Source organism: Topomyia yanbarensis, chromosome 3 (genome assembly GCF_030247195.1).
Source record: "Topomyia yanbarensis strain Yona2022 chromosome 3, ASM3024719v1, whole genome shotgun sequence".
NCBI classification, from domain to species: domain Eukaryota; kingdom Metazoa; phylum Arthropoda; class Insecta; order Diptera; family Culicidae; genus Topomyia; species Topomyia yanbarensis.
In genome coordinates, this window is record NC_080672.1 from 271,499,329 (window position 1) to 271,525,708 (window position 26,380).

The 26,380-nt window shown below is 38.3% G+C and overlaps 1 protein-coding gene across 1 annotated transcript in view; it reads left to right on the plus strand.

The window, feature by feature from the left end:
* Nucleotides 1-1,881: 1,881 nt before the first annotated feature.
* The window catches only part of LOC131687926 (cubilin homolog), a 33,204-nt gene continuing 8,705 nt past the window's right edge, over nt 1,882-26,380 (plus strand). The window contains exons 1-11 of the mRNA XM_058972023.1: nt 1,882-1,952; nt 10,045-10,305; nt 10,372-11,059; nt 11,127-11,357; nt 11,417-11,812; nt 11,872-13,462; nt 20,462-21,859; nt 21,918-22,261; nt 22,326-22,686; nt 22,745-23,077; nt 23,139-23,323. Of these exons, the coding sequence (XP_058828006.1) occupies nt 1,882-1,952; nt 10,045-10,305; nt 10,372-11,059; nt 11,127-11,357; nt 11,417-11,812; nt 11,872-13,462; nt 20,462-21,859; nt 21,918-22,261; nt 22,326-22,686; nt 22,745-23,077; nt 23,139-23,323 (5,859 nt within the window). The remainder of the gene's footprint in view (nt 1,953-10,044; nt 10,306-10,371; nt 11,060-11,126; nt 11,358-11,416; nt 11,813-11,871; nt 13,463-20,461; nt 21,860-21,917; nt 22,262-22,325; nt 22,687-22,744; nt 23,078-23,138; nt 23,324-26,380) is intronic.

Sequence of the window (26,380 nt, forward strand, 5' to 3'; positions counted from 1 at the left end):
TATATGGGAATTTGCTGCGTGACCGCACTCTTCAACCCGTAACTCCGAAACCGGAAGACGGACAAACTAAACATTCAATGGCAGCTTATGGGAGCGTTTTACCTTTCAGATGAAACTAAGTTTGTGAAAATCGGTTCAGCCATCTCTGAGAAAATTGTGTGAGTTTAAATGACACACATACACACACAGACATTTTCCGATGTCGACGAACTGAGTCGAATGGTATATGACACTCGGCTCTCCGGGCCTCGGTTAAAAAGTCGATTTTTACAGTGATTGCACACTCAATTCGGCTCGGTAATTTCTCAACAGCTGTGTAGTCAGCAAATTTAGAAACTGATATCTCAGTAAAGTGAAATTAGCTTGCTGATTTTCAGTGAAATATTTTCCGAGGCTCAGCACTCAAATGTCACTTTTACTGAGATCTCAGCAAAAAATAATATTTGCTGAATCTCAGCTGTTGAGATTTCGGCAAAATATCCAAAAAAAGGTGAGATTCGGCAGAAAAAATTAAGTGTGTGCATAGCCTTTCTTTATATGAGAAAGGCAAAACTTGGTACTAACAGGAATGTACCCCAGAATATCTATCAAGGAGATTGTATACAGAAAAGATTAGCCACATGTACTCATTCTGTTCTGGTCAGATTTGGCATCTTCTCACTGATGTGTTGCATGTTATGAAGCAAATAATGTCTATATTGCATCAAAATAGCCAAATTCACCGAACTGCTCGGTGCTACGTCTTGCGGTCTATTCTCACAGTCACGTCGCCTAGTGATTAGAAGAAAATTTGCTTCTAGTCACTAGGTAACGTGACTGTGAGAATAGGACCCCTTATCATGCGAAATTTGGCTCTTGTGATGAGAGAGCAGTCTAAATGCCAACAGCAGATAGCAACCTAAGAAAAATTTTTATCCGGATTGTACATAATAACCTTTCTAACACGCACTTCTTTCGACACATTTTTGAAAAAGGCTTAGGCTCGATTCGAAACGTGTGTAAATACCCGCTATTGAAACTACAAATAAATCAGATGTCTGAAACACGTTTGGCAAACGTTTGTAAGTGACGTAGTGATCGATGCAATGCAGTTGGAGTACAGTTGTCAAACACGTGTAGCAAACAGTCTACACAGGTTTTTGAAGTAATTTTGCTCTAGCCTAAATGTCTGTTATCTGTGATACTAATAAGTATTCGTGTTCAACAAAAAGGAACAACCCCAATTATCAGTCAGTCAGTCAGTGACTATAATACTTACTTATTTTTGTTAAGAAATATTCCCGAAACCAAATGTTAATTCCAATAAAAATTCCCAGATAATCTGTTGCAATTCTACAATTTATGAATTTGTGGTCAAATTATCGTTTTTATATAATAATAAAATGTATATGTGGCATGTAAGCTAGCTTCATCAAAAACAAACAATATGAAGCCTAGTCACTACATTATTTTGTAGAACTTGACCTTCTATTTCGAAAGACATCTTTGTCGATTCTTAAGTGCGTACAGGGCAATTGCTGTGCTGGTACTACGATCCTACTGAACTCAGTATTAAGAATCCGTCTTGACTAGGGCTTGAACATACGACGAATAGCTTACGAAACCAGCGCCATACCCTCTGAATCGCTGGACCAGGCCTACATAAAACGCTATCAGTAAAGGGAGTATAGAGTCTAGACCTCGAGAAGCTTGCGCGCGACTATCTAGCTAGTGAGATAAAACGATACGCCCCCTGCGTACACTAGGTCCCCTATAAATAGTCCAGATATTTGCCGGCAGAACTTCAGTTGAAGTTGAGCAGAGTGCGGTAAATTACATAGTCACGTCATATTTTTAGTACGTTTGTTATAGCTAGTGTAAAGATGTAAGATAGTTTTGAAAATGCGGCATTATATTAAAATAGTGTTATTATTGGCATTTGCCGTGTGTTCAAATTGCTATTTTGAAAATCAGTAAGTAGATGGCGTTAGTGTTAATATTGAAAACAGAAGCAAAGATTGCTCAAAATCGCCACTGGAAGAAGTAAAAACAAAAGTGGGCGGAAACATAAATGCGTTCGTGTTCAAATGATATATGTGATTTGCATAGAAAGATTTATCGAGTTATAGCAATTAATATGATTTTACGAAAAAAATCACATTTGAAGATTATCGAAAAACGATTATTTTAGTGTATGAAGTGCGTAGTGATGGTGATTAAATGGCTTCAAAATATTGAAAAACTGAATTTTTTAACTCGCTGTTGCCTTTCATTATGTTCATAATTAGTTTGTCAACTGAAACTGGAATGCAAAACTATTCATATTATCATACAATTAGTGATGTTAACATTTAGTGGTTACAAACTTTTTTTTTGAGAAATTTTTTTTGTAAAGGTGTAAAGCAATAATTTTATTACATCAAACTTATACTTTTTGATAGTACATTTTTCAGTGAAACAAACAAGCATTAGTTTATGAAAAAATATTGGTGAAGGTCTTGGTGTTTCCCCCGAAACCCTTTTAAATTTAACTCTCGCGCCGTTGTATTTTGTGTAACACCTTCCGAAATTATAGCTAAATTTTCTTCCAGCAAAAGCGGCTGCTCATTAGGGGAGCCATTCGCGCGAGTGCCGGAGGGTTAAGAGGCGTGCGGTGGTCACGATGCAAGTCCAGCAGATCAAGCAAAATCCTAAAAGTCAAAAAATCTGTTAGTATAGGAGTATTCCTCATACCTTAACGGTTAGTTGAATAAAGAATTTTTTTTCCTGCATCCGGGAACGTTCTTCCCAAAAATTTTTCCAAAGAGATGTTTCTAACCCGAAAAAGAGGCGAATGACCCTAAAGTTAAAATGTCTATAACCAAAATTTTAAAAAACGCATTTGGAGATATTGAAGTTTGAAAATTCAAGTTAAAATTGCATTAAAAATACTTATCCACAAAATAAAAATGCATACACACAAAAGGAATCGGTGAGGTACGAGAAAAATAAATTACGAACAATTAAAAAAATAAGGAGATCGGTTGTGTAGTTTATCGGCAATCGTGATCACAGAAACCCCATTTTTGGAAAAAAAAAAACAACATTTGGAGATAGGGGGTAGGCATAGCGTAGTTGGTAAATCGATTGCCTTGTACGCAGCTCACCTGGGTTCGATTCCCAACCCCGCACATAGGGTTGGAAATTTTTCCAAAGAGATTTTTCTAACCCGAAAAAGAGGTGAATGACCGACCCTAAGGTTAAAACCTCTATAATCAAAATTAAAAAAACATATTTGGAGATATCGGAGTTTGAAAATTCAAGTTACCACTGTTGTTGGTAGACGAGGCGCGCTTCGTAGCGCTGAAACTTTCGATCTATTGCTCGGATCACTATGAAAATTTGAGCAGATATTCTTAAGGAGTTGTGTACTCAGATAAAGTAAATAAAAATGTTTTGATTTTTGGAAAAGAAAAAGATATGTAACCCTTAAGCTAATATGGCTGAATCAACTTATTTTTTTCCGTATTATGGCCAATCAGGAATTCAGATATAATCTGATAAACATGATATGTATGAAGTATTGCAAAGTTTTACCCTGGCTCTACAATTGCATTTAGAAATATGAAGCATCTCTTAGTATAGAATTTCTAAAAGATTATTAACATACAGAGCAATTTCAGAGCATGTGGTATAAGCCAAATGTCACTAAGATTGAATTGTAACATCCATGATTACGGCCAAAATCCGCAACACCACACACTGATAAAATTCGCTATATTGCATCTATTGATTTGACAGTTGATTTTTGGCAATTTGTCTCAACACATAAAGGTTGCACGGTGCTACAGTGGTTTTTCAAATGGTAATGTAACACATCATAACTGCTATATACCCTCAAAATCTTTATTTATTGCAAAAAAAGATGGGTGGGTAATGTCTGCGACATAACCGGAGAGATGTAGAATACATAAGGAACGCGTTCTTCAAATATGTTGATACTTATTGGAATTTTCGGACAAAAGGTGATTTGAGCGAGGAATATTTCAAATTATTCTTTACAAAAATGATGGTGGTCCTGAAAAGGACCGTTTTTGTTGGCGTTGTTGGCCTTGGTGAGGGAGATGGCTGACGATGAAATGAATTGTTAGCACGAGGAAGTCGCATAGTACTGGCCAATGGCAGAACAGATAATAATTGATTCTTGAAAATCAATTTTTCTTTATTCATGTAGATTATAAATACTTACAAATCTAATAGAAGATTCCTGGTCATATTTCTGAATCATTAGTGCGAACATTGTGTAATTTGGTTAAGTACAATGAAAGTTACAAACTTTCCAAACTCGACCTTCTGTTCCTTCCGAAATATTGAAATGGGGTGTCTATATTAAACCGTTAGTAGTGGTCACAATAAAAAAAGATGGGTGGGTAATGTCTGTGACATAACCGGAGCGTCGTGATTTCAATTCGAGACGTTAATTTAAATCTAATAATATTCAATAGAATCACGTTTGAATGGGAAATTTTCAAATAATTCTCTATGCCTGGCGAACTGTTTTGTAGCCTCGAATAAAACAACTGGCTGAACTTTATAAGCTTAGCTCGACTTTGAAATCCTGCACAATCTCACGAATCAGACACTGGTAGGGCCATTTTGTTTGCTACTAGCACGGAGCTGCACAAAAAAAATCATTTAATGCAGTTAGTTCACGGAGGCTGCCAAAAAGCTCGAATAGAAGCATGCGACTTCAACGTTTCTCTTAAACACATGCAATTGAAGCAACACTGATCACTAGAGGGATGGTGAGGGAACACGCACATTCGTTTTGGTAATACTGATAATAACAGTAGAAAGAAATGGAAAAGCAGTGCACGAAACGAGCGAGAGGATAATTTAAATTTTTGTTCCGTGTGCAAGCTACTTCTTTCCACACAACGTATTATGTTGCTTGTTGAAAATTTGTTACACATCTTAAAATGAAAGTTTCAGTTTAACTCTCACTAGAACACAATTGATTGGTCCTGAAAATAACCGTTGCTTTTATTGTAATTTACGCCCACTCCCAGTGGACACTGTGAGTCAGTTTTATTTCTTTTGCGAGAAAGTTACGTACTTGGCGCACTATTTTGCATCCTCAAACAAACCGACCAAGTAGGCATCACTAGCTTCATTACGGCTGAGGTTTGTAAGCGTAGCTCGACTTTGAAGTAATACACAACCTTACGAACCAGACGCTGGAATGTTAGTCAGCGGATTAGTTGCTCCGTTGCCCTTTAGTTGGGGCGAAATACTGGCATGGCGATAGTTCCTGATCGGTAGTTGTTTGCGATGGGCCACCAGTAGCTGGGGCACTTTTGCGGACCGTCATCATTGCCAACTGCTTTCCTCCGGTGGACTGGCTGCTTGCTCGTGCTTGAATGAATACGAATGATGAGAAAACCGACCGACCAATATTCATATATGAAAACACGAGAAAGCACTACTATCGCTCTCTCGCTCGTTTTCGTGCCATTCCAGTGCCTTTCCTTTCCGTTCGGCTACCAATACTAGCATAACCAAAACGAATATTCTGTCTTTCCATCGCCTTCAATCTAGTGGCCAGTGCAAGTAAACTTGCATGTTCAGTTTTTCAATAACAACATTCCAACAATATTTTCAAAGAATGTTGCAGATTTGAAAAGAAGGAAGGAAAAGATTTTCACAAATTTATACTGGCCCATGGCTCTCATGGCTGATACTGGCAATGGGATGGTGGGGGAACACCCACATTCGTTTTAGTTATGATGGTATTAGCAGCAGAAAGGAATGGAAAAGCAGTGCACGAAAACGAGCGAGAAAGGATAATTTAAATTCTCTTTCTTTCTTTCCACACATCGTATTTCTTATATAGCTTTCTGAAAATTATTTGTTATGCACCATAAAATGTAAATTTCAGTTTAACTCTTATTAGAACACAATTAATTGGTCCTGTAAAGAACCGTTTATTGTTTTATTGCAGGAGCATAATTCAGACGCACTCCCTGCGAACACGGTGAGCCAGTTTAATGTATTTGGCCTGAAAGTTATGCGCTTGGCGCACTATTTTGTATCCTCGAACAGACCGACCAAGTAGGCATCGTTGGCTTCTCGGGGCATCATTACGACTGAGCTTTGTAAGCGTAGCTCGACTTTGCAGTCCTGCACAATCTCACGATCCAGACGCTGGAACGATAGCCTACAGATTAGTTGCTCTGTTGCCCTTTAGTTGGGGTGAAATTCTTGCAGGGCGACAGTTCCTGATCGGGTTGCGATGAGTCACCAGTAGCTGGGGCATTTTTTCCGACCGTCGTCATCGCCAACTGCTTTCCTTCGGTGGACTGACTGCTTGCTAGTGCTTGAACGAATACGAATGATGAGAAAAACCGACCGACAGATATTTATATAATCGCGCTAATATGCACTAGTATCGTTTTCTCGCTCGTTCCGTGCATGAGCCTTTCCTTTCCGTCCGGCTTCTAATGGCCTAACCAAAGGAATATGCCGTCTTTCCCCCACCAACTGCTCTCGCCAAGCAACCCAATGCGAATAATCATAGGAACAAACATATAGTGGACCTATATATAAACTTTTCATTATTTTATTGTTCGGTTGGTCCACCATAGTGACAGCTCTGTGCGGGATGGGCTGAAAATTTTCACTTTTCCGAGTCGTTTTCGAAAGATTTTTTAAAACACAATTTTTTGTTATTAGTGCATGTTATACATACTTCAAATTTTAATACAGCAAAGAGGAACATATTTTCAACAAATTGGCCTAAAAATCAAATCATTCTGTTAAGTATGATAAAAGTTATTAACGTTCAAAATCTGATGCGGCGCCGCAGCCGATATTTTGAAACGGGACCCCTATATTGAAAGCTTAAATGTATTCTACATTAAAAAACATTCTCTGGGATTAGGCTATATTTCTCCTTAGTGGAGAAAATTTAGGTTAAATCAATGTTTTCTACACTGTGGCGAAAATTGTTTAAAACCACCTTTGTGCGTAAAGTGCACAAAAGCTATACCTTCAGTAATTATTTTTCTGGGATCCTTTGCACCAAAAAATTAGTTACGTTGTCGTTTTTCAGCCGAGTTTCGATTTTTCAGTCCTGGAAAGAAGTAAAAAAGACCTTTCCAACCGTAGTATGCTAAATTACAACTTTTTTTTTCTGTTTTCCTTTTTTATTTCGACTATGTTAGTCACATTTCCTTTTTTACATTTTAACGACATTCAATTAGCTAAAGATTAGTGTAGGGAAACAAGTCTGTCTTTGCAATCAATTCCGAACCCAACAATATTATGGTAAAAAAATCGGTCGAAAATGGCGGAATTCTGCAATTGTTCCAAATTCGGAATTCTTGCGCATGGACTCTTAAGGTAAAATAACCGCTGTGGTGCAAGCTGATCATAGTAGCAATGCCGCATACACTGCTCAAGAGCCATGAAAAAGAATGCCTAATTTAGGAAAAATTCAATAACTCCATTTTTTACCGATTTTGATGATCAAAATGTCATTGGACATTTTTCGAAATATCGTAAGAACAATTACATGTCTTCGGATAATTGTTGAATGATTTGCATATTTTCATGGAGCTTTATAGATTTCTCCAATAATTGTGGTACTCGGACGCAGCCCAGAACCGCATTTTTCTCTTATTCAACTTGTCGAAATTGAGAGGGCGGGCTCAGGACCAACGAAGTCAATCGCTGTACCTGCACTGGCCAATTCGTTAGCCTATTCATTTCCAGCAATTCCGGAATATCCGGGAACCCAGACATCGTAGATAGTGTTGACAATGCTTAGTTCTTCGATTTGGGTTCAGTACTGGATCACTAGTTTGGACCGTGATTTGTTTGAGCTAAGGACCTTCATTGCAGCCCGACTATCGGAGCAGAAGTTTACAAATTTGCCAGACAAGCTCTGTCAAAGGGCCGATTGTACCACGCACATAATCGCGAAAAATTTCTGCGTGGAATACGGTACAGTATCTACCTAGTGAGTGAGATTGTTCCAATCTTATTTCACGACAGTATACACCAGCAACAGAAAGTCCCTCCATCAGAGAACTGTTAGTGTAACAGACCACTTGCGTTTGTTGTTGTCTCTCCATATAGCCAGACAACCACTCCTCTCGGAAGGAAGCTTTTATTTTTTTATTAATTATTTTATAATTTATTAATTAATTATTTATCTTTACCCCTTGTAACCATTTGTGACCCATTCATATGTGACTGGTAGCAAGATCTACATGGTTACTGTTCCAAAGCAGTCTGTATGCACATATAGTGCTTCTTGTTTGAACTCAATGTAAGTATAGAAATTCAGTTTGGAATCCAATATAACTTTAACGTATTTGGCTTGATCTGAGCACAGTAGCTCAGAATCATTGAAGTTTTGTTTGGTTTAACTGATAGTTTAACTGTCGACACCACTGTTCGGCAGCTCTTAATACTTGTTGCATTAAGTCAAAGATTGTTCCGATGCAAAGTCGAGTAATTAGTATTTTATAATTGTCAGCAAACACGTAGGTTCCTGCCTGTCTCAGTGACGAACAAAGATTACGTTTACTAAGCATTGCGTTTATCCGACCCGAGATATATGCAGAAAAGCTTCCTCAATAACTAGGAATACACCCAAGCTAGATTGCTTGAGCGAGAAGGGCTTCTCAATGTTGTAAACAACATCGTGAAACAGAGTGATCGTGGATTTCCCACACTGATAAGCATAAAGAACTAAAAAATCCGAAACTACCATGATCCAGCAGGTGGGCGGTGATGACTGATCAAGATTCCTTCTCGATAACAGACAGTGTCTCAATTTGATGAGTCGAGTCGACACAAGACTTAGCCTTCTGGGCCTCGGGAAAAATTTTCAACGTTTCAGGGTTTCTATACCCTCCTTATATAAGATATAAAAAAATCAAAACCTCTCCCTTGAGAATTTTCTGCGCACGGGCCTGTTCTTCCCATTATACTTGTGGAGTACGCAGTATTATACACGGATTCTAGCAAAAGCAAGTATCGGACTAACATTCCTTCCCTTTCTTCCGCGATCTACGTTCGGGTCTGGCCGGCGCCGGTATTGATCGATAAACACTTTAGAATTACCAGGAGCTGCACATTGAAAGATGTTTCGCTACTCCCAAGCATAATTATCTACTGATTCCCTGTGCAACTTCAACAACATCAATCCACCAGGACTATTTTATGGTTGAAAAATTTCATTTAAGCGATCATATTAGCTAGAAAATATAAAGGAGCAGATGTACTCCTACCACGAATTTGAATGATACCAACGGGTTTAAAACGATTGTGTGTAGGAAAACCGACCAATTTATTTCATTATGCTCCAGATGGGCAAACCAAAAACATTGTCTATCTGCGAGAATAACAATAAGTTTCTTCTTTGTAATAAAAATATTTGTTATTTTAGATATATAAACTATTTCTTTCAGTTAGTCCGATGGTGTAGCGAAGCGCTACAGCTAGTAAAGAATATTTTTAGACTAGTTTTTAAGCACTTATAAGTCGACCAAAAAAAAACTTCAATAATGAAATTACAAAGATTCATGAAGAGATAAAAATATGATGTTGAGGAAGAGATTAAATATCATCTAGAAACTTATCTTTTGGATAACAGGTATTGTTATGTCTGTGATGCATTATTTTGGGAAAATTAGCATAAACCTCATCAAAAATAATAACTTTTGACTACTTCACCACTAAAATGTTACTTAAACTAAGCTAGCTGAATGATATGAGAACACTATTCAATAAAAATATTCTCACCTTTCCAATGAAACTAATGGATTTAAGTTACCAGCTACAGTTTGAGTTAGAAGCAATTTAAGACAATTTATTTACAGAAAAGGCTCATATCTCTCATATCTCTGTAATGATTGAGATTTGATAGGATGTGTAGGGGGATTTTTTTTTCCTCAAATATGATTCTATCACCCCTCGAAAGGTTCCTAACCATGAACCGAACACCGTGTATATTATTGCAATGCTACTTTTTCACACAAAATAACTAATGATAATATTTTACAATCATTATAACAGACCAAAAATCATCTCCAACGACGGACACCTGGTTATCGAATCCGCTGTGGATAGAAACATTTCCATCTTGTTGAAGGGCAATGGCTTTCTGAACGTCGGTGATCTCAGCCTGGGCAAAATGATTCAAAGTCTTGCCAACACGTCAACGAGTCCTGCTGTTGATACGAACATCGTCGGTGATTCATCCCAGCTTCAGTATTTGATGAACGTGGTGCGAGGTCCTTTCGGTTTACTTAAACGCATTAGTGCTTTGGAAAATGGGTAACACTCTTTTTATATTTTAGCAGGTGTTATATAATATTTGATCTAATATTTTGTTTTTTCTAGAACCTTTGAATCCGATGGAACAAGGGCTCGTGGCCGTCTTAATAATATTAACCGTCGTTTGATGGCATTAGAGCGCAAGGTCGGTAATCTCATGACCAAACTCCGCGAGAACAACTGCAAAACTAGTCCTTGCCAGAATGGTGGAACATGCATAAGCCTCTTTGACTCATTCGTGTGTCAGTGTCCGAGAAATTGGGAGGGCACGACGTGTGCTATGGATGTGAATGAGTGTGCAGAGTTCGCTGGCACTGATCTAGGCTGTCAAAACGGGGCTACCTGTAAGAACACTCCGGGAAGTTACAGTTGCATATGTGCCGGTGGGTGGCAAGGAATTCACTGCAACAGTCGGACCCAGGACTGCATGTCATCCGGTAGTGAGCTTTGCGGACACGGAACCTGTGTTCAGACTAAGGAAGAACCTGGCTATAGATGCATCTGTGAACAGGGTTGGAAAACAAATGGTGTGACACCGGCTTGTATGACGGATATTGATGAGTGTTCCGAATCTAGACCACATTGTTCCAAAGATCCTGAAGTGAGTTGTATAAACCTTCCTGGATCGTTCATCTGTGGTGGTTGCCCTCCGGGATATACCGGGAACGGGTTTTACTGCGTAGACATTGACGAGTGTCAAACAAACAATGGGGGATGCAGTACTTCTCCTTCAGTAACCTGCATCAATTTGAAGGTGTGTTTGTCACTCATTCTGTCATGCTTGACCAGAAGCATTAAATGTTTTAATTTTTCGAAAATAGGGATCGTTTAAATGTGGAAACTGTCCACCGGATTACACTGGCGACGGCAAAACATGTCTAGCGAGAAGTAGTAGATGTACTCCAGGATTGTGTCACCCATTAGCTCGATGTGTTGATTACTCAAGTGGAGTTATATCTTGCGTATGCCCGCCGGAGTACCATGGATCGGGATATGGACCATCCGGATGCATAAGGTCCCCAATGAATCCATGTATCTTTAACCCTTGCAAGGTTTGATTAAATTGTAACCCATTGCCATCCTATTTTATTGAATTTTGTTTTTGTTCTAGAATGGTGGCACTTGTACTGCTATTGGACACAATTACACCTGCAGCTGCCCACAGGGGACTGCTCCTCCGAATTGCGCCAGATTGACATCACCTTGTGTACCTAACCCTTGTCTGAATGGTGGTTCATGCACTCCATTTTTGGATCGTTATTTATGCTATTGTACAGCAGCCTATACCGGATTGCGATGCCAAGGAACCTCGCGGGCCTGCGGGGGTATTCTAGACTCTTTCTCCGGAACTCTAAAGTACCCGTTGGACAATGGAACCTATAATCACAATGCTAGATGCGCTTGGCTAATTAAAACTAATCACACAAAAATTTTAAACGTAACTTTCACACAGTTTCATCTGGAAGGATCCATATCTACTGGTGAATGTAAATTCGACTGGTTACAGGTACGTTGATTTCCCATTTCACAATATTGTACTTTTTATTTTATGACACTATTGATTAGATCCACGATGGAAAAACTTCTGCAGCGTACAATCTCGGTCGATTTTGTGGAGAAGCTTTACCAAATGGAGGTAACCTGCTATCCACACACAACTTTCTCTATCTTTGGTTCCGATCAGATAACAGCACATCACACGATGGATTCGAACTTAACTGGAATAGTATCGATCCGATGTGTGGCGGGGAGATTACAGTCCAGAGTCACGGAGTAATTTCTTCTCCTGGTGCTCACGATAGATATCCACCAAATCGCGATTGTAAATGGTATCTTACTGCGAACCAGGGAAAACGTTTACAGTTTCACTTCTTCATAATGAAACTCGAAATTCACGATAGCTGTGAGTACGACTTTGTTCAAATCAGCGACGGTCTTCAGGATGAGTCTCCTGTACTAGCAAAATTCTGTACCACTTCGCATCCGGAACCACTGGTTACTCCCAGCAATGAAGCAACCGTTTACTTTCACTCGGATGGAGACGGTAGCGATGCCGGTTTTCAAATGAGTTATTCGGTAATTGAAGGAGTTCCTGAGTGTGGAGGAATTTTTACGAAAACAGAAGGTGAAATCAGTTCCCCAAGACGCTACGAAGATAACTTATATCCGCATAATTTGAATTGTGAATATCTAGTTCAAATTCCGCAGGGAAGTACAATTGAGGTGAAATTCAACAGATTCCATCTAGAATCAAGTGATTCATGTAAATTCGATTATCTCACTATTTTCGATGGACGAACATCTGACGATCCATCTTTGGGACGGTTTTGCGGAGAGCGAATACCTGCTCCATTTTCAACGACTTCTAACTATCTGTTGATCAAGTTCCACACAGATTGGTCCACATCGCATGGAGGTTTTTCATTAAGTTATAAAGTTCGATGTGGTGGTATATATTCGGACCCAAATACAGAAATCACAAGTCCAGGATATCCGAAGGCGTATACTACCAATCAGCAATGTGACTATACGATACAGGCACCAGTTGGCAAGGCTATTTTGCTTGACTTTTCAGACTTTGACATTGAAGGTAATACGTATCCAAACTGTGATCTAGACTACGTGGAAATCTACGATAGTTACGAACCCAGCAACAGCTCATCCCTTGGACGATACTGCAGCGCAAAGATACCGCCGCGAGCTATCTCGACGCTTAACGTAATGTTGATGCGATTCGTGTCGGATCTATCGATTGGCGGAAGGGGGTTCAAGGCCAACTTCTCTTTCGTGGACGTAGCTTGTGGAGGTGTAATAACATCCGAGGATACCACGATCCGGTCGCCGTCTATGTCGGATCGAGGAAGCTACCTGCCAGACTCGGACTGTCGCTGGGTTATTGTGGCTCCTAAAACGCATGCTATCCAGCTAACATGGAATAGTTTTGAGCTGGAGAAAAGCGGTAATTGTGTGTACGATTTTGTGGAAATATATGACAATTCATCGCAGATCAATGCATTCGTGGGAAGATACTGTGGGATGACCAAGCCACCGGCGATAACCAGCGCAGGCAACATTGTTACTATTCGGTTCAAGACCGACAGTTCAAACTCAAAGGATGGTTTCAGCTTATCATTTATGTTCATCGATGTCCAAAAATGTAAGTATCATTTGAAACGTCTCTAAAAGACACTCATCGTTTATTATTTGCATCATCCACTAGCTCATTTTACACTACTAAGTGCATCTGGACATACCAATTAGGCAAGGTTTGTTAACCTTCCCGAAGTCTTGCAGTGCACTGAGTGGACAACTTTTTGAAATTCATGAAAAATCGTTTTAGAGCTTTTGGTGATTGCCTATATGTAAATAACGAAACAACTGCCCGAGGCTAAGTTGTTAAAAGATTATACACTACCCGTCAAAAGTTTGGAATCGCTTCAATAAGAATTCATGGTGAGGCTGAATCTTGAAATGCTGAGTATCTACATATTGCTGTCTTTAAGAAACTTGTTCTTTAAGTCAAGGGCATTCGGCAGGTGAACATTTTAGGTTGGAATTATGTCACTGCATGGCGCTAGCGTACATGTGAAGTTGTGCACTTCAATTTGTTTCATCTCATTTTTCTAACGACCTAGAAGGTTCGCGTCTTTTGAAATTTCATTCAAATGGTAATGACCATGCACATGACAATCATTTTAATTTGAAACTTTGTCACCACGTGGCGCTAGAGTATATGTGAAATAATACATTTCAACATGTTGTATCTGGTGATCTTGATTTCCTAGAAGATTCGCGCCCTCAGCGTTGTGTAGAAGGACATGATCTGTTTGATTCGGATCTCTGCAATCATGTAGTGCTAGTGTACATACACTACCCGGCAAAAGTAATTAAGTTTGCGTACAGTCTTGTGTGGCTAGTTGTACGAGCTTTTGGGTTACTGTTCCGAAGCCCAGTAACTTTAAGACGAAATGCACAAGAAAGTGCTTCATGATACACAAATACCTTCAGTGATTTTATGATCAAGAGTGCCTCTCAGAGTTACCGTAAGTACAGATTTATCTACAAAAGTGCAAATTTTTCGATTTTTTTGGCTGCAGTTTCTGGATGGTACAGATTACAGAATTTTGTGGAAAAGTAAAGAATGGTACCGATTTCCGGAGCTGAAATTGTAAAATGATATTTTGGAATTTTTGTTTGTCAGACAGTTAAGCAATATTGAGAATATACAAAAGAGTTCAGTGCCTCAGCTTAGTTGGCATAAACGAAAAAAATACAAGAAAGGAATATACTTTAGGCAGAGGGAATTGACGTAGAAGATGGAAATGAAACAAAGCAGTACGATTGTACATATAGAATTTAATTATTAATGGCGGAAAAAGAAAACTAGTTTGGAAAGGATGATGTATAAAACGACTAAATTATCCAAACATTATTATACAACTAGTTAAACGAATGTATTAACTTTTTTATTGGTGCAGATTTTGGTAAATCCGTCCGTTGGGTAAACCCGAAAATCGGAAGCACTACGCGAACTAATATCAATGGTGTCGTGTAGAATATCGAAAATAATCATAATGGTGGCATGACAGAATTTTATTAGTCTATATTGAGATGCTCAAACGACAATAAGTGTGTTTTTGCAACCTTTGATTTGATTTTTGTGCATCATTGATTTCAGGATATTTCTGCATAAAAATGTAAGAGGATTTAAATTCTTCGATTAAAGTCCTACAAAGTGCATAGATGAATTAAGTCCAACTTTTTTCATATTTTTTTTAATTGCATCGTAATGAAAAATGATGCGGTGGGGCAAATCCGACTTCTAAAGAGTGGGATTAATCCGACCGCTTTTTTTTTTCTCAGAAAATGTTTATTTATCAAATTGAAACATCTTTTTATTATAATAACACTAGTTTAAAAATAAAAATAAAAATCTGAACTTTAATATTCGAACACCATTTCTGGTGTAAAAGTGCGTGCTGAAAATGAGGTCCAAAAAATTTACAGTAGAACAGTTTTCGAGTTACAGTAAAAAAAATGAATTGTACCTTTAAAATAAAAAGTGCGTTCAGTAAAATCCAAATATCTTCGGTTTTAATGCATCGATATGACATTGTATAATGTTGAATTAAAGGTACTAGAATATACATTCGGTCCTTAGAACATTTTGTTTTAGTGCGACTACTGGTTCTGATGTTGTTGACGAGTTTATTGAACTTTTTCTTAATTGTTCCTCATTTTTTAAAGAAAAATGAGCGTTTGATCAAGATTTTCGGCTAGATAAAGCGATCTCAAAAATTATTTTCTTAAAAATTAATTCTCTTGGAAACTTAAAACCTGCTGCACTTGTCAGTTTAAATCCGATGAAAATTGCGAAAGTTATTCGATTTTTTGTAAAATGTTATTTGTTGTGTTTCTATGGGTCAACTTATAGAACCGTCTCGATTCCAATTTTTTCTAGGGCTTGTTTCAAAATATATTAGGGACCCTCTGTCAGAATTCTGTTAAACAAGTAAATGGAAGAATTTTGAAAGAATTTAATGTGGTAATATTCGAATTCGTTTATCCAAATGATTCAAGACAGCAATAATTTCAGGCTCAATGAATGATTGGTATGCAATACTGCCTGTCATATTTACAAGTGTACATAAAATAACACTCTTATGATACAAAATTCGTTGTAAACTAAACCCTCATACGTCATAAAATTCGTATTTTGAAACGCTAGCTGCTCAACCGAGTTTTGTACAATGTTAATACAAACTATACGAATGCGTAGAAATATGTGACACTACCTACGTCAAGTATTATAAAATTAATAATTTGTAAAATTTCTAATTTATTTGCCTTCCTAGAATATCTAGCAGTTCGTGTTTTGAAATTATGTGGGGCGTCGAACAAGACTTATTTTAGGTTTAAAATTTCAAAATCTGAACGTCAGAATGATTTGCAGAACGTAGAATATTTTGTAATTGCGCTTAGATGTTTTACGGAATATATTGTAGTATATTGAAGTTCCAGTACAGTAAAATCGGTGCATCGTAGAAGCCAATACGAATCAAATATAATTTCAAATTATAAACTTCTTGACGTTTTAATAAATTGTTAGTACATCAAAACGTGACGAAATAGGTGGATAAGTCATCATTCGTGAAGCTAGTGCCCGAATTTAACATTTTGCACTGTTATAAGCTTCCAATGTGTGTATCAAGGCGTTGTGGAGCGTGCAGCTTACAGCGTATTTTGTACATATACGATTCTGTATGATACATGTAAATATTATGCGTATTTTTTAATGTCAAATTTATGATGACATTACTCCACTGAGCCTGAAATTATTGTTATAAGAAGTCTTGAATCATTTGGATAAACGATTTCGAACATTACCCCACATTAAATTCTCTCAAAATTCTCCAATTTACTTGTTTAACAGATTTCTGACAGAGAATCCCTCATATATTATGACACCAACCCTAGAAAAAATACGAATCGAGGCGGTTCAATAAGTTGACCCAAAGAAACTCAAAAATCCCCTTCCCACAAAAAATTTATTAACTTTCGCAATTTCCATCAGATTTAAACTACTAAGAGCTTATTTTCATTGGTCATTAGTAGGCTTTAATATCCCATAAAATATAATTTTGAGGATTGCTTTATCTTGCTAATTTTTTCACAAAATGACGAAAAATTAAGTCAAAGTTCAATAAATTCTTAAATAACGTCAGAACCTGTAGTCGCACCAAAACAAAATGTTCTAACAATCGTAAGTGCATTTAATTATCTTTAATTCAACATAATAATATTTCATATCGATGCACTACAACCGAAGATATTTGGATTTTCCTGAACACTTTTAATTTTAAGGGTGAAATTCATTTTTTTACTGTAACTCGAAAACTGTTCTACTGTAAATTTTTTGGATTTCATTTTCAGATTCAGCACAAGGTTTTACATTGGAAATGACTACCAGCTTATTTAGTTCAGAAATGCTGGAAAATAGTGTAATTTATTATTTTTTGCGCAATGGTTTATAATTACAAACGAAAGTCACAAAAACGTGATGAATATAGTATTCGTCGAGCAATTACTCCATTACAAATGGGAATATCTTCATGTGCTACTGCTCGTGATTTTGACATTGAATTCCATTTTCTTTGTATTACAATTCAATAACATTTATCATTGAAAAAACATAAAATTTGGGTAATATCTGTACTAAATCAACCAAAAACACAGGCGGTCGGGTTTACCCCACCATTTTTAAAAACAGCAAAAATGAACTTTTTAGTAAAATGCTTGTATCTCAAAAATTTCTTAAGATACGAATAAAACGCTATACATAGAAAGTTGCCCGTAATGGTGGCATGACAGAAGTCTAATCTTTAATTTGATATATAAAACGATTTGATCCGATGTAAAGTGAGCATTTTACAGCCAAAATCATTTACTAGGTCGGATTTGCCCCACCTTACCCTACAGATTTTCTCAAAAATAGTACTAGTAGAAAAGATTTTTCACTCCAGCAGTAGCTATTCTCGAGAATGCACCTGTACAATTGTTGTATAGATCCACTGAAAGTACTAGAGTTTGAATCCCCAAAATTAGCCGAAAGTCCGTCTAAAGTGGCCGAAGACCATGAAAGCTTTCTTGATTCAGAAATCGATGTGAGTTATGTTTTGAGTCAATAATTTGCCTTGATCAGCGACAATACTTTCAGAGTCAAAGAACTGCAACGGATGAGCACCACTTGTAATCCTTCGTTGAGTGAAAAGTACCATTGATGTTTTATTTGGATTAACTGATAGTCCAACATGAAGACACAATTACTCAACAACACATAAGGCTTGTTGCATCATATCAAAAAGTGTGTTAATGCAAATATTGGTGATCATTATATGATAATCATCGGCGAAATCATATGTCGGAAACCCAAGCTCATTAAGTTTCCTCATCAAGTCATCGGCGACAAGGTTCCATAGAAGTGGTGACAGCACACCATCTTGAGGAAATCCGCAGACACTCAGTTTCCTTATCTCCATTTGTATTAACGATGAGCACAGATATCGGTTGCTAAGCATTGCGTGTATCCAATCCGTGATATATGAAGGTACTCCATGACCTCGTGCTTCTTACTAAATGGATTCGAAAGACACATTGTCAAAAGCACCTTCAATATCAAGAAGAACTCCTAAACTTGGAAGCTTTTTCAATGTTGTAGACAACATTGTGTAACAGGGTTGTAGTTGACTTCCACTGCTGATATGCATGTTTCATTACATGCAGCGAGTGCTCGTCCAAGCTAACATCCCGAATGTACTGGTCGACTAAACGATCCACTGATTTGAGAAGGAAGGAGGTCAGACGGATCGGTCTAAAACTTTTTGCCTCCTCATAAGTGACGCGGCCACGTATTTAAACGAATTTTACAGTTATTTCCCACCATGCCAATGGAATGTATCCTGTTGCAAGACTACAAGTAAGTACTTTTTTCACAATATGCTTGAAGTGTTTATATCCTCTTTGTAGATGATTCCATCTTTTCTCGAAGACTTATACAGAGCAAAACTTTCAATCGCCCATTTGATCGATTCGGTTGTCACAATTCTACGAGAAAATGCCCAAGAATCAGCACTACCTGAAGAACTCAGGGGCTGTCGTCAGTGATGGCTCCGTACAGCCTGGAAAGCACTACATCTTCGTCAGACGAGTATTCACCATTAGCAGTTCTAATCGAACTGACATGAACCTTTCGATTTCGAAAGTAACTTACTTAATCTGCTAGCCTCGTTGAGACTTGAGACATTTGTGCAGAGGCTTTTTCAATCACTTCGCTCAGAGGATCAAAGGGCATTTCTGTATGCTTTGCGAGCCTATTTAAAGGTCTGCGATTCCAAGCTGTTTCAGATAAATTTTCTAGAAGCACACATAATTCGAAGCGGGCAAGTCTCTTGATATGCTGCTACTATGAGGGAGTTTGTTTTATCTACGACCTCTTCCAAATCACTTGAAGATCGTCGGAAAATACCTCGCCAAACCCTTTTTGTAGAGGCCCCAGTTCGTAGATTTGGGATTGTGATATGTGACGAAATCTAGGGAGGCGTTTAAATGATCAAAGACGGTGTACTTATGATCAAGTAACGACGGTGTGAGCTCGTTTGTTACGAGCCAGTTTGCCAACTCATGTGCAATACCGTGAGTGCAGATCTTCTCTTCCAGCTCGTGAAATTGTTCCTACATTAAGTATGGTCAGATTTTTACTGTGGAAGTTTTTCGTCAATTCGGTTCCTCTCAAATTGATACCTGATCTGCCCCAAATTATGTGGTGGCCATTTGCATCACCACCGATAGTGAGGGGATACCCATTTCTGCCACAGTATGATGCAAATCTTTTGAAATCATCAGAAGATGATAGTTCATTATGCGGCAAATATGCCGAACAATATACGTATTTCCTGTGTATGTCATAAAGTTGTATTGACTGTGACTGCACAAATATTGCGAGTTATGAGGTCGTATATGAAACAAGCGTCAATAGAACTATTCGTAAGTATGCATGCACGAGGCATTTGACGTGGATTTGTCATGCCATTTCTGTTGAAAGCTACGAAGACGGGGTTAAGTAGCTTTCCAACGTAGAAGTTTCCTTTATGGAAATATGATTCTTGAACCAGAGCTATAGAAGTGTTTCCTTCCTGCACAAGGTGGGATATATCTATATATCTTGGAAAATATTTGGAATTGGGTTTTGAAATTGTGATATATTCTTAGATAAATTATCTTTTAATGCAAATGAATTTTTTTTAAGTTTTTCGATCCTGTAAAACAGACCATCCACTTAAACGCGATTATAGTTAGGTGAACTCATCTATTTGAGTGTATAAATTCGAGTTTAATATGTGATACCCACATGATAGTTTTCGTAATCATTGAGAGGATTTTGGAAAAATCACCCTGCATACTTAGTATGACAATTTCAATAGGTTTTGAATCAATTTGATATCAGAATAATATGAAATACAATACAATAATATGAAATACGTTGGCAAGCTTTCAAAAAAAAAATTTTCGTAAACAGTGAGACATTTATTATACTGCCACTCGGTATTAAACATTGGAAAACTAGATAGCACTAAATAGTTGCTTATTTTTATTGCAGTATGCGGTGGAAACTATTACACCACTACTGGTGTGATCAAGTCGCCTGGCTTTCCACAGGAGTACACCTCCAACAAGATCTGTGAGTGGGTCATAACCGTTCCCATGGGGCAGCAGATACGGTTGAACGTTAAAAGCTTTCTAATGGAAAAGCACAGCAGTTGTAGATTTGATGGATTAGAAATTCGTAATGGTGGAGCGGCCAGTTCTCCCTTGATTGGCAAGTATTGTGGAGAGGACGATTTCGATGGAATCATCTCGTTCAGTAATAAACTGTATTTGAAGTTCTATTCGGACTCATCCAGAAACTATGCTGGATTTGAAATTGAATGGGATGGAACAGCAACAGGTTGTGGAGGTATTCTGACGTCGTCCAGAGGATCAATCATATCCCCGCATTACCCGGAACCTTATGGTAACAATGCTCAATGTAACTGGCGCATTAGCGTTAGCGCGGGATCAGCCATACACATCGTGTTTACTGATCTGGACCTCGAAGGTCATGCCAACTGCAGGTACGACTATTTGGATGTTTTTGATGGACGTGACGTAGCCGGCAAAAGTCTAGGAAGGTTCTGTACGGCTGACACTGACCCTGTTCAGTTGGATACTTCAACCAATCACGCATTCATCCGAATGAGAAGCGATGACACAAACCAAGGTCGTGGATTCCATCTTAAATACAACATACTGTGTAAACGAAATGTCACTGGATTTGGAGGAGTTATCGAATCACCAAACTTTCCTAATAAATACCCTAGTTCGGCAGACTGCCTTTGGACTATAAGTGTTCCGCCGGGAAACAAAATAGACATTGAATTTTCTCACTTTGAACTTGAGAATGGCATGATATTTGAAAAGAACAATTCTCACGTTTGTCACTTTGATTATGTCGAAATCAGCGAGCCAAACGATGACCGGTCCATTGCCCAGAAGTATTGCAACACCATGCCGGCCAAGTTGACCTCGAAGGGTTCAGTCATTCATGTAGGCTTCCGAACGGATAACAGTGGTGAAAACATCGGTTTCAGGTTGGAGTGGCAGCTCAATGGATGTGGTGGAGTTCTCGCGAAACCTAGTGGTATGTTTTCGTCTCCAAACTATCCTAACGAATACCCAGTCGATACTCAGTGCCACTGGACCATTTCTGTGCCTCCCGGTTACGTCGTTGAGTTGACGGTGTTCAATTTCAACATGGAATCATCGAGCAATTGTCGCTACGACGGGTTCTCGGTTTCCAACACAGAAGATTTCAGTCAAGTGATTACGGAGTTCTGCCACAGCCAAAAAGAGCCAGTTAAACTAACCAGCGCAGGGCACATGCTGTTTGTAAAGTTCTTCAGTGATAGCACTTATACTTATAAGGGATTCACAGCATCCTACCGAATGATTCCAGCAAGTGAGTACATGTTTATTTTCAATACATATATCATAATGACTATTCGTGTATTCTACAGAATGCGGTGGAGTTTTATCTGCCCATCAAGGTTTTCTATACTCACCAAATTACCCGAAAAACTATCCAAGTAATCAGTCTTGTGAATGGACGATACAGACAAATCCGGGGTACACGCTTCAGTTCCACATTGAAGATATTGGCCTGGAAAAGTCACCGAACTGCACCAAAGATTACGTCCAAGTATACGATGGGTCCGTACGCGAGACTAGTAAACTACTAATATACATTTGCGATAGCGATACCAACACTACTTCTGCACAATCAAGTGGAAATCAACTGTTAGTAGTTTTCCAATCTAACGAGTTATACGAAGCTAAAGGTTTTCGGGCTAATTATACAACGGTAAGTAATTTGTGAACTTAATTGATTTCATCGTTGAAATTTTATTATGTTTTATTCCACACAGAACTGTGGATCCCGGATCAATGTCACACAACCCGGTATAATATCATTAGAAAATACATTTAAAATAAAATCGGAGAATTGCACTTGGGTTCTCACAGCGCAAGGATTAACGCAGCATATAACCCTTCAAGTGATGCACATGAACGTGGTAGAGGTTGATGGCAATTGTTTAGCGAATCTTACGATCCATGACGGCGATGATACATCTTCTCCCGTACGATATACTGGTTGTGGCAGCAGAGTTCCCCCAGCGATAGTTAGTAATGGAAATTCACTGACTGTTCACCTTACTTCCGACGATTTTAATCTGTATAATATGTTGGGCATCCAATTCGTTGCGAGTTATACCGTGTTGGATAATGGTAACAAACAATCGTCTTTAAATCTCTATTTATTCTACAAGAAGGTTATCATTTTCAGCATGTGGTGGCGATCTCACATCTTTCGCGGGAGAATTCGCCTCACCAAACTATCCAAATTCTTACCCGAAGAACGTGGAATGTACCTGGCAGCTAACGGCATCGCCCGGTAATTCATTGCGCCTCTACATTCAGTCGCTGAATATTCTTGAGACGGACAATTGCAATACTGACTATCTGGAGGTGCGAGAAGGTTCCGGCAGTGGAAAGCTGATTGGGGATTACTGCGGAGATAATCCAATGTTGAACTTGACTTCATCCAACAGTTTCTGGATCAAGTTTAAAACAAGCAACCAAAGTGTGGCCAAGGGTTTCCTTGCGGAGTATTCGTATGGTAAGTTCAAAATTTAGATCTACTTGTTTCAAATTAAGTTGACAAACGTGACGTTATGTAGATCACTTCAACGAAATCACTGGCCGAACCGGAGTAGTTACATCTCCTATGTACCCGCGTGATTATGCTAGAAATGAAGTGCATACATGGAGAATCATTGTCGACGTGGGATCAATAATTTCTATGAAATTTAAAGCTTTTGAGATAGATGCTAAATATCTGGATACTTGTGAAGGGCAGCTGGAGGTAAGTCATCAATTAGGACAGTACATTCCATGTAACAAATTCGAAACCACCATTACAGAATGCGAGGTTTAAGGCAGGGATAAACTATAGTGAACAATTATCTGAAGATTGTGGCTATTCGTCAGAACTCGTGCGCACGACTTGTCATTGCGAGGGAAAATCATTTTCCGCAGCGGGGAATATTTGTTTCCTCGCTATCTGCATCATAGGGTCATTTATGTCACTCTCGATGTCGTACATATCCATGTCGTCATCGTAAATGCACCCTTGATACTTGCACTCAGAAGTTCCTCCAATCCAAGCGTTGTAGTTAAATTGAACGAGTGTGAACCCGTCGTCTTTTTCCATTACTTTTTCGTTAATGCTGCTGGCTCTTTTGAGGTACTTTTGTAGTCCACTAGGAGGTTGATAAATCTGTTATCTTTCTCTGGGCAATATGGCCGTTGATAACATAAAGAAGAAATATGTCTATTGTTCGGCAGATTTTCCGCATCATGAACCATACCTGATAATTTCAAAAGGGTTGTAACATACTGGGGCAGAAATTGGTTTACCCTCATACTGGGTGACAATTTAAATGACCACAAATACAAATAATACATACAAATAGTAATACAAATTTGTAGGGGAACTGGTGGTAAAATTAACATGTTTAGCAGTCATTGTTTTCTAACTAACAAGTGATATAACAAGTGATATTACAATCACCTTATATATTTTTTGTTAGGCATGTTTTGTACACATTTGGTGAAAATTCTTCGGCGTAAACGCATTTTTTCAAACAATATTTTTGATTTCACAACATGTCCAAAAATGAGACATGTTTATTGCGTGCAGGGTAAAATGAACATGCGTAGAGGATCATGAGCATTGTATACACACAGGGCATTTTGTGGACGACAAAAAACGTGTCACGGAAGAATTAATTTTTATGACGTAATATTAACCAATTTCCAATCCTGTTGAATCGAAAAACATCTACAAACTTGGGGTTATCCATGGGTTTTTAAACTTTTAGGATCCGTTGGAGAACAGTGAAGATATACCAACTTGAAGTTAGCATTCCGGCCAATTTTGCGGCTTGGTACTTGAAGTGGTAAGATAGTTCATATTGCCCCCACTACAACCTGTTCATTTAACTCCCAAAGACATTTTATTTTCAAACATTTCGATTGAGCCATTTTGTCCTGATCCCTACTTATTGCGGTAAAATATCTCCAAGAGGCTCAATTACTATGATGTAACACTATTTTCAGAATAAAATGAAAATTCACCTCAAAAGACCTTAGTTTCTACATGCCGAATTTAACTTCAGCGACAAATATGAACGTCGATTTTGGTTTTTATTGTATTTATTTCACATTTGACAGTAGCAGAGCAAGGAGCTTATCTGTTTCGAGTTATGCGTGTTTCTAGAGGAAAGGTGGAATACCGAACTTGTTCGACTCAAAAAGTTATGTAGAAGAGCTTGGAATCGCAGACGTAGGGACGGGTCGGAGGCATTTAAGTTGGCTCGCGAAGCATACAGAAATGCCCTTCGATCCTCTGAGTGAAGTGGTTGAAGAGCTTACGGAATTTACGGGTGCCTTGTTTGGTGGCAGAAGGGAGATGCCAATCCAATCAAAGTTAAACCACAGAGAACAGACATATAAGCTGCAACAAACTTTCCCGAAAAACCTGTGTAAACATTTAAATGAAAATGCGTTAAAAATCACCATCGCATACAGGTTCGCATGCGTGAGTCACCATTGTATCCAAGTTTGCACACAAGTCCCAGCGATTGCTGGCTGATCGAAGCGCCGGCCAGTGGCAAGTTGCTACTTGCTGTTGTCATTTCAAAGCGACAGTTTTATTTCTTACACAAGTTGAAAACTTTACTTGTATGTCAGTTCTCAGTGGTTAAACCATCTGCAGAGGATGGTTCTTGGTTGGAGGGCCGAGTCGGTACCAGTGTCTATTGTCGTGAAATGAGATTAAACCAATCTCATTCGCTTGGTAGATAATGCGGTGTATTCCATGTAGAAATCTTCGCGATTCTGTATAGCGTGCAATCGGAACTTCATTAGATAATTTGCGGTAAAAGAAACTATTTTGCTCTGACAGTTAGGCTGCCCTGAACTAGAACTCAAATCTGTTGTATATAGATGTAAATATTATTCGAAGAACTTAGCATTTTAAATGCTATCTACCTTGTATGGGTACCCGACCATTTCGGTATTACTGCAAATGAATGGGCGGACGAATTGGCTACTAGAGCTGGCGCTGCGACTGACTTCGTTGGTCCAGGACCAGTTCTACCACTATCAATAAGTTATGATAAAGCACAAGATTCGCTCTTGGGCTGCATCCGAATATTCCAATAGCTTGCAAACTTGCGTTCAAACAAAGACAATTTCCAAGCACAACTGCAGTACTCAAGGCATTGACTGGACATTACGAACTCAATTATCACATGGCTACTACTCAGCGTGCTGAGTATTACTCGTGTGATCTTTGTGAGTCCGATTATGGAACTTCATATCATTTGATATGTTACTAACCTGTAGTAATGCAATTGCGAATTTTGGGTTCACCATACATAGATGAACCTATGCACAGTGAGCTGAAATTGTTACTAATCCAATGTGTTAGAGTTATAATTTAAGCCGTATTTGAATGACAATATCTCTTCAAGAATGTAGTCGTTCTGTCCTCGATCTCACGGATATCCGTGAATCCGCCGTCTTTTGCCATTACTTTTTCGTTAATGCTGCTGGCTGTTGATTTTTAGGTTCTGTTGACAGTTTTTGCAGTTGAGTCAAAATTGCTCAAATGGGCCGCCCGAATTAGTTCAAATTACAATTCCAATGGAAGAACGATTTTTCAGTAGTATTTGTCATTGCAAAATAAAATCCAAATGGATATTTAGTCCGCAATATAACCGTCAAGAGATACTTTGTTTATTTATTTATTTATGAATTGTTATGGATGGATAAAAAAGGTTCCCACATATACATACTACTTTTAGTACGTAATTTGCTGACGAGAAAATAAAAATGACCCGTCATTTGTAACTAA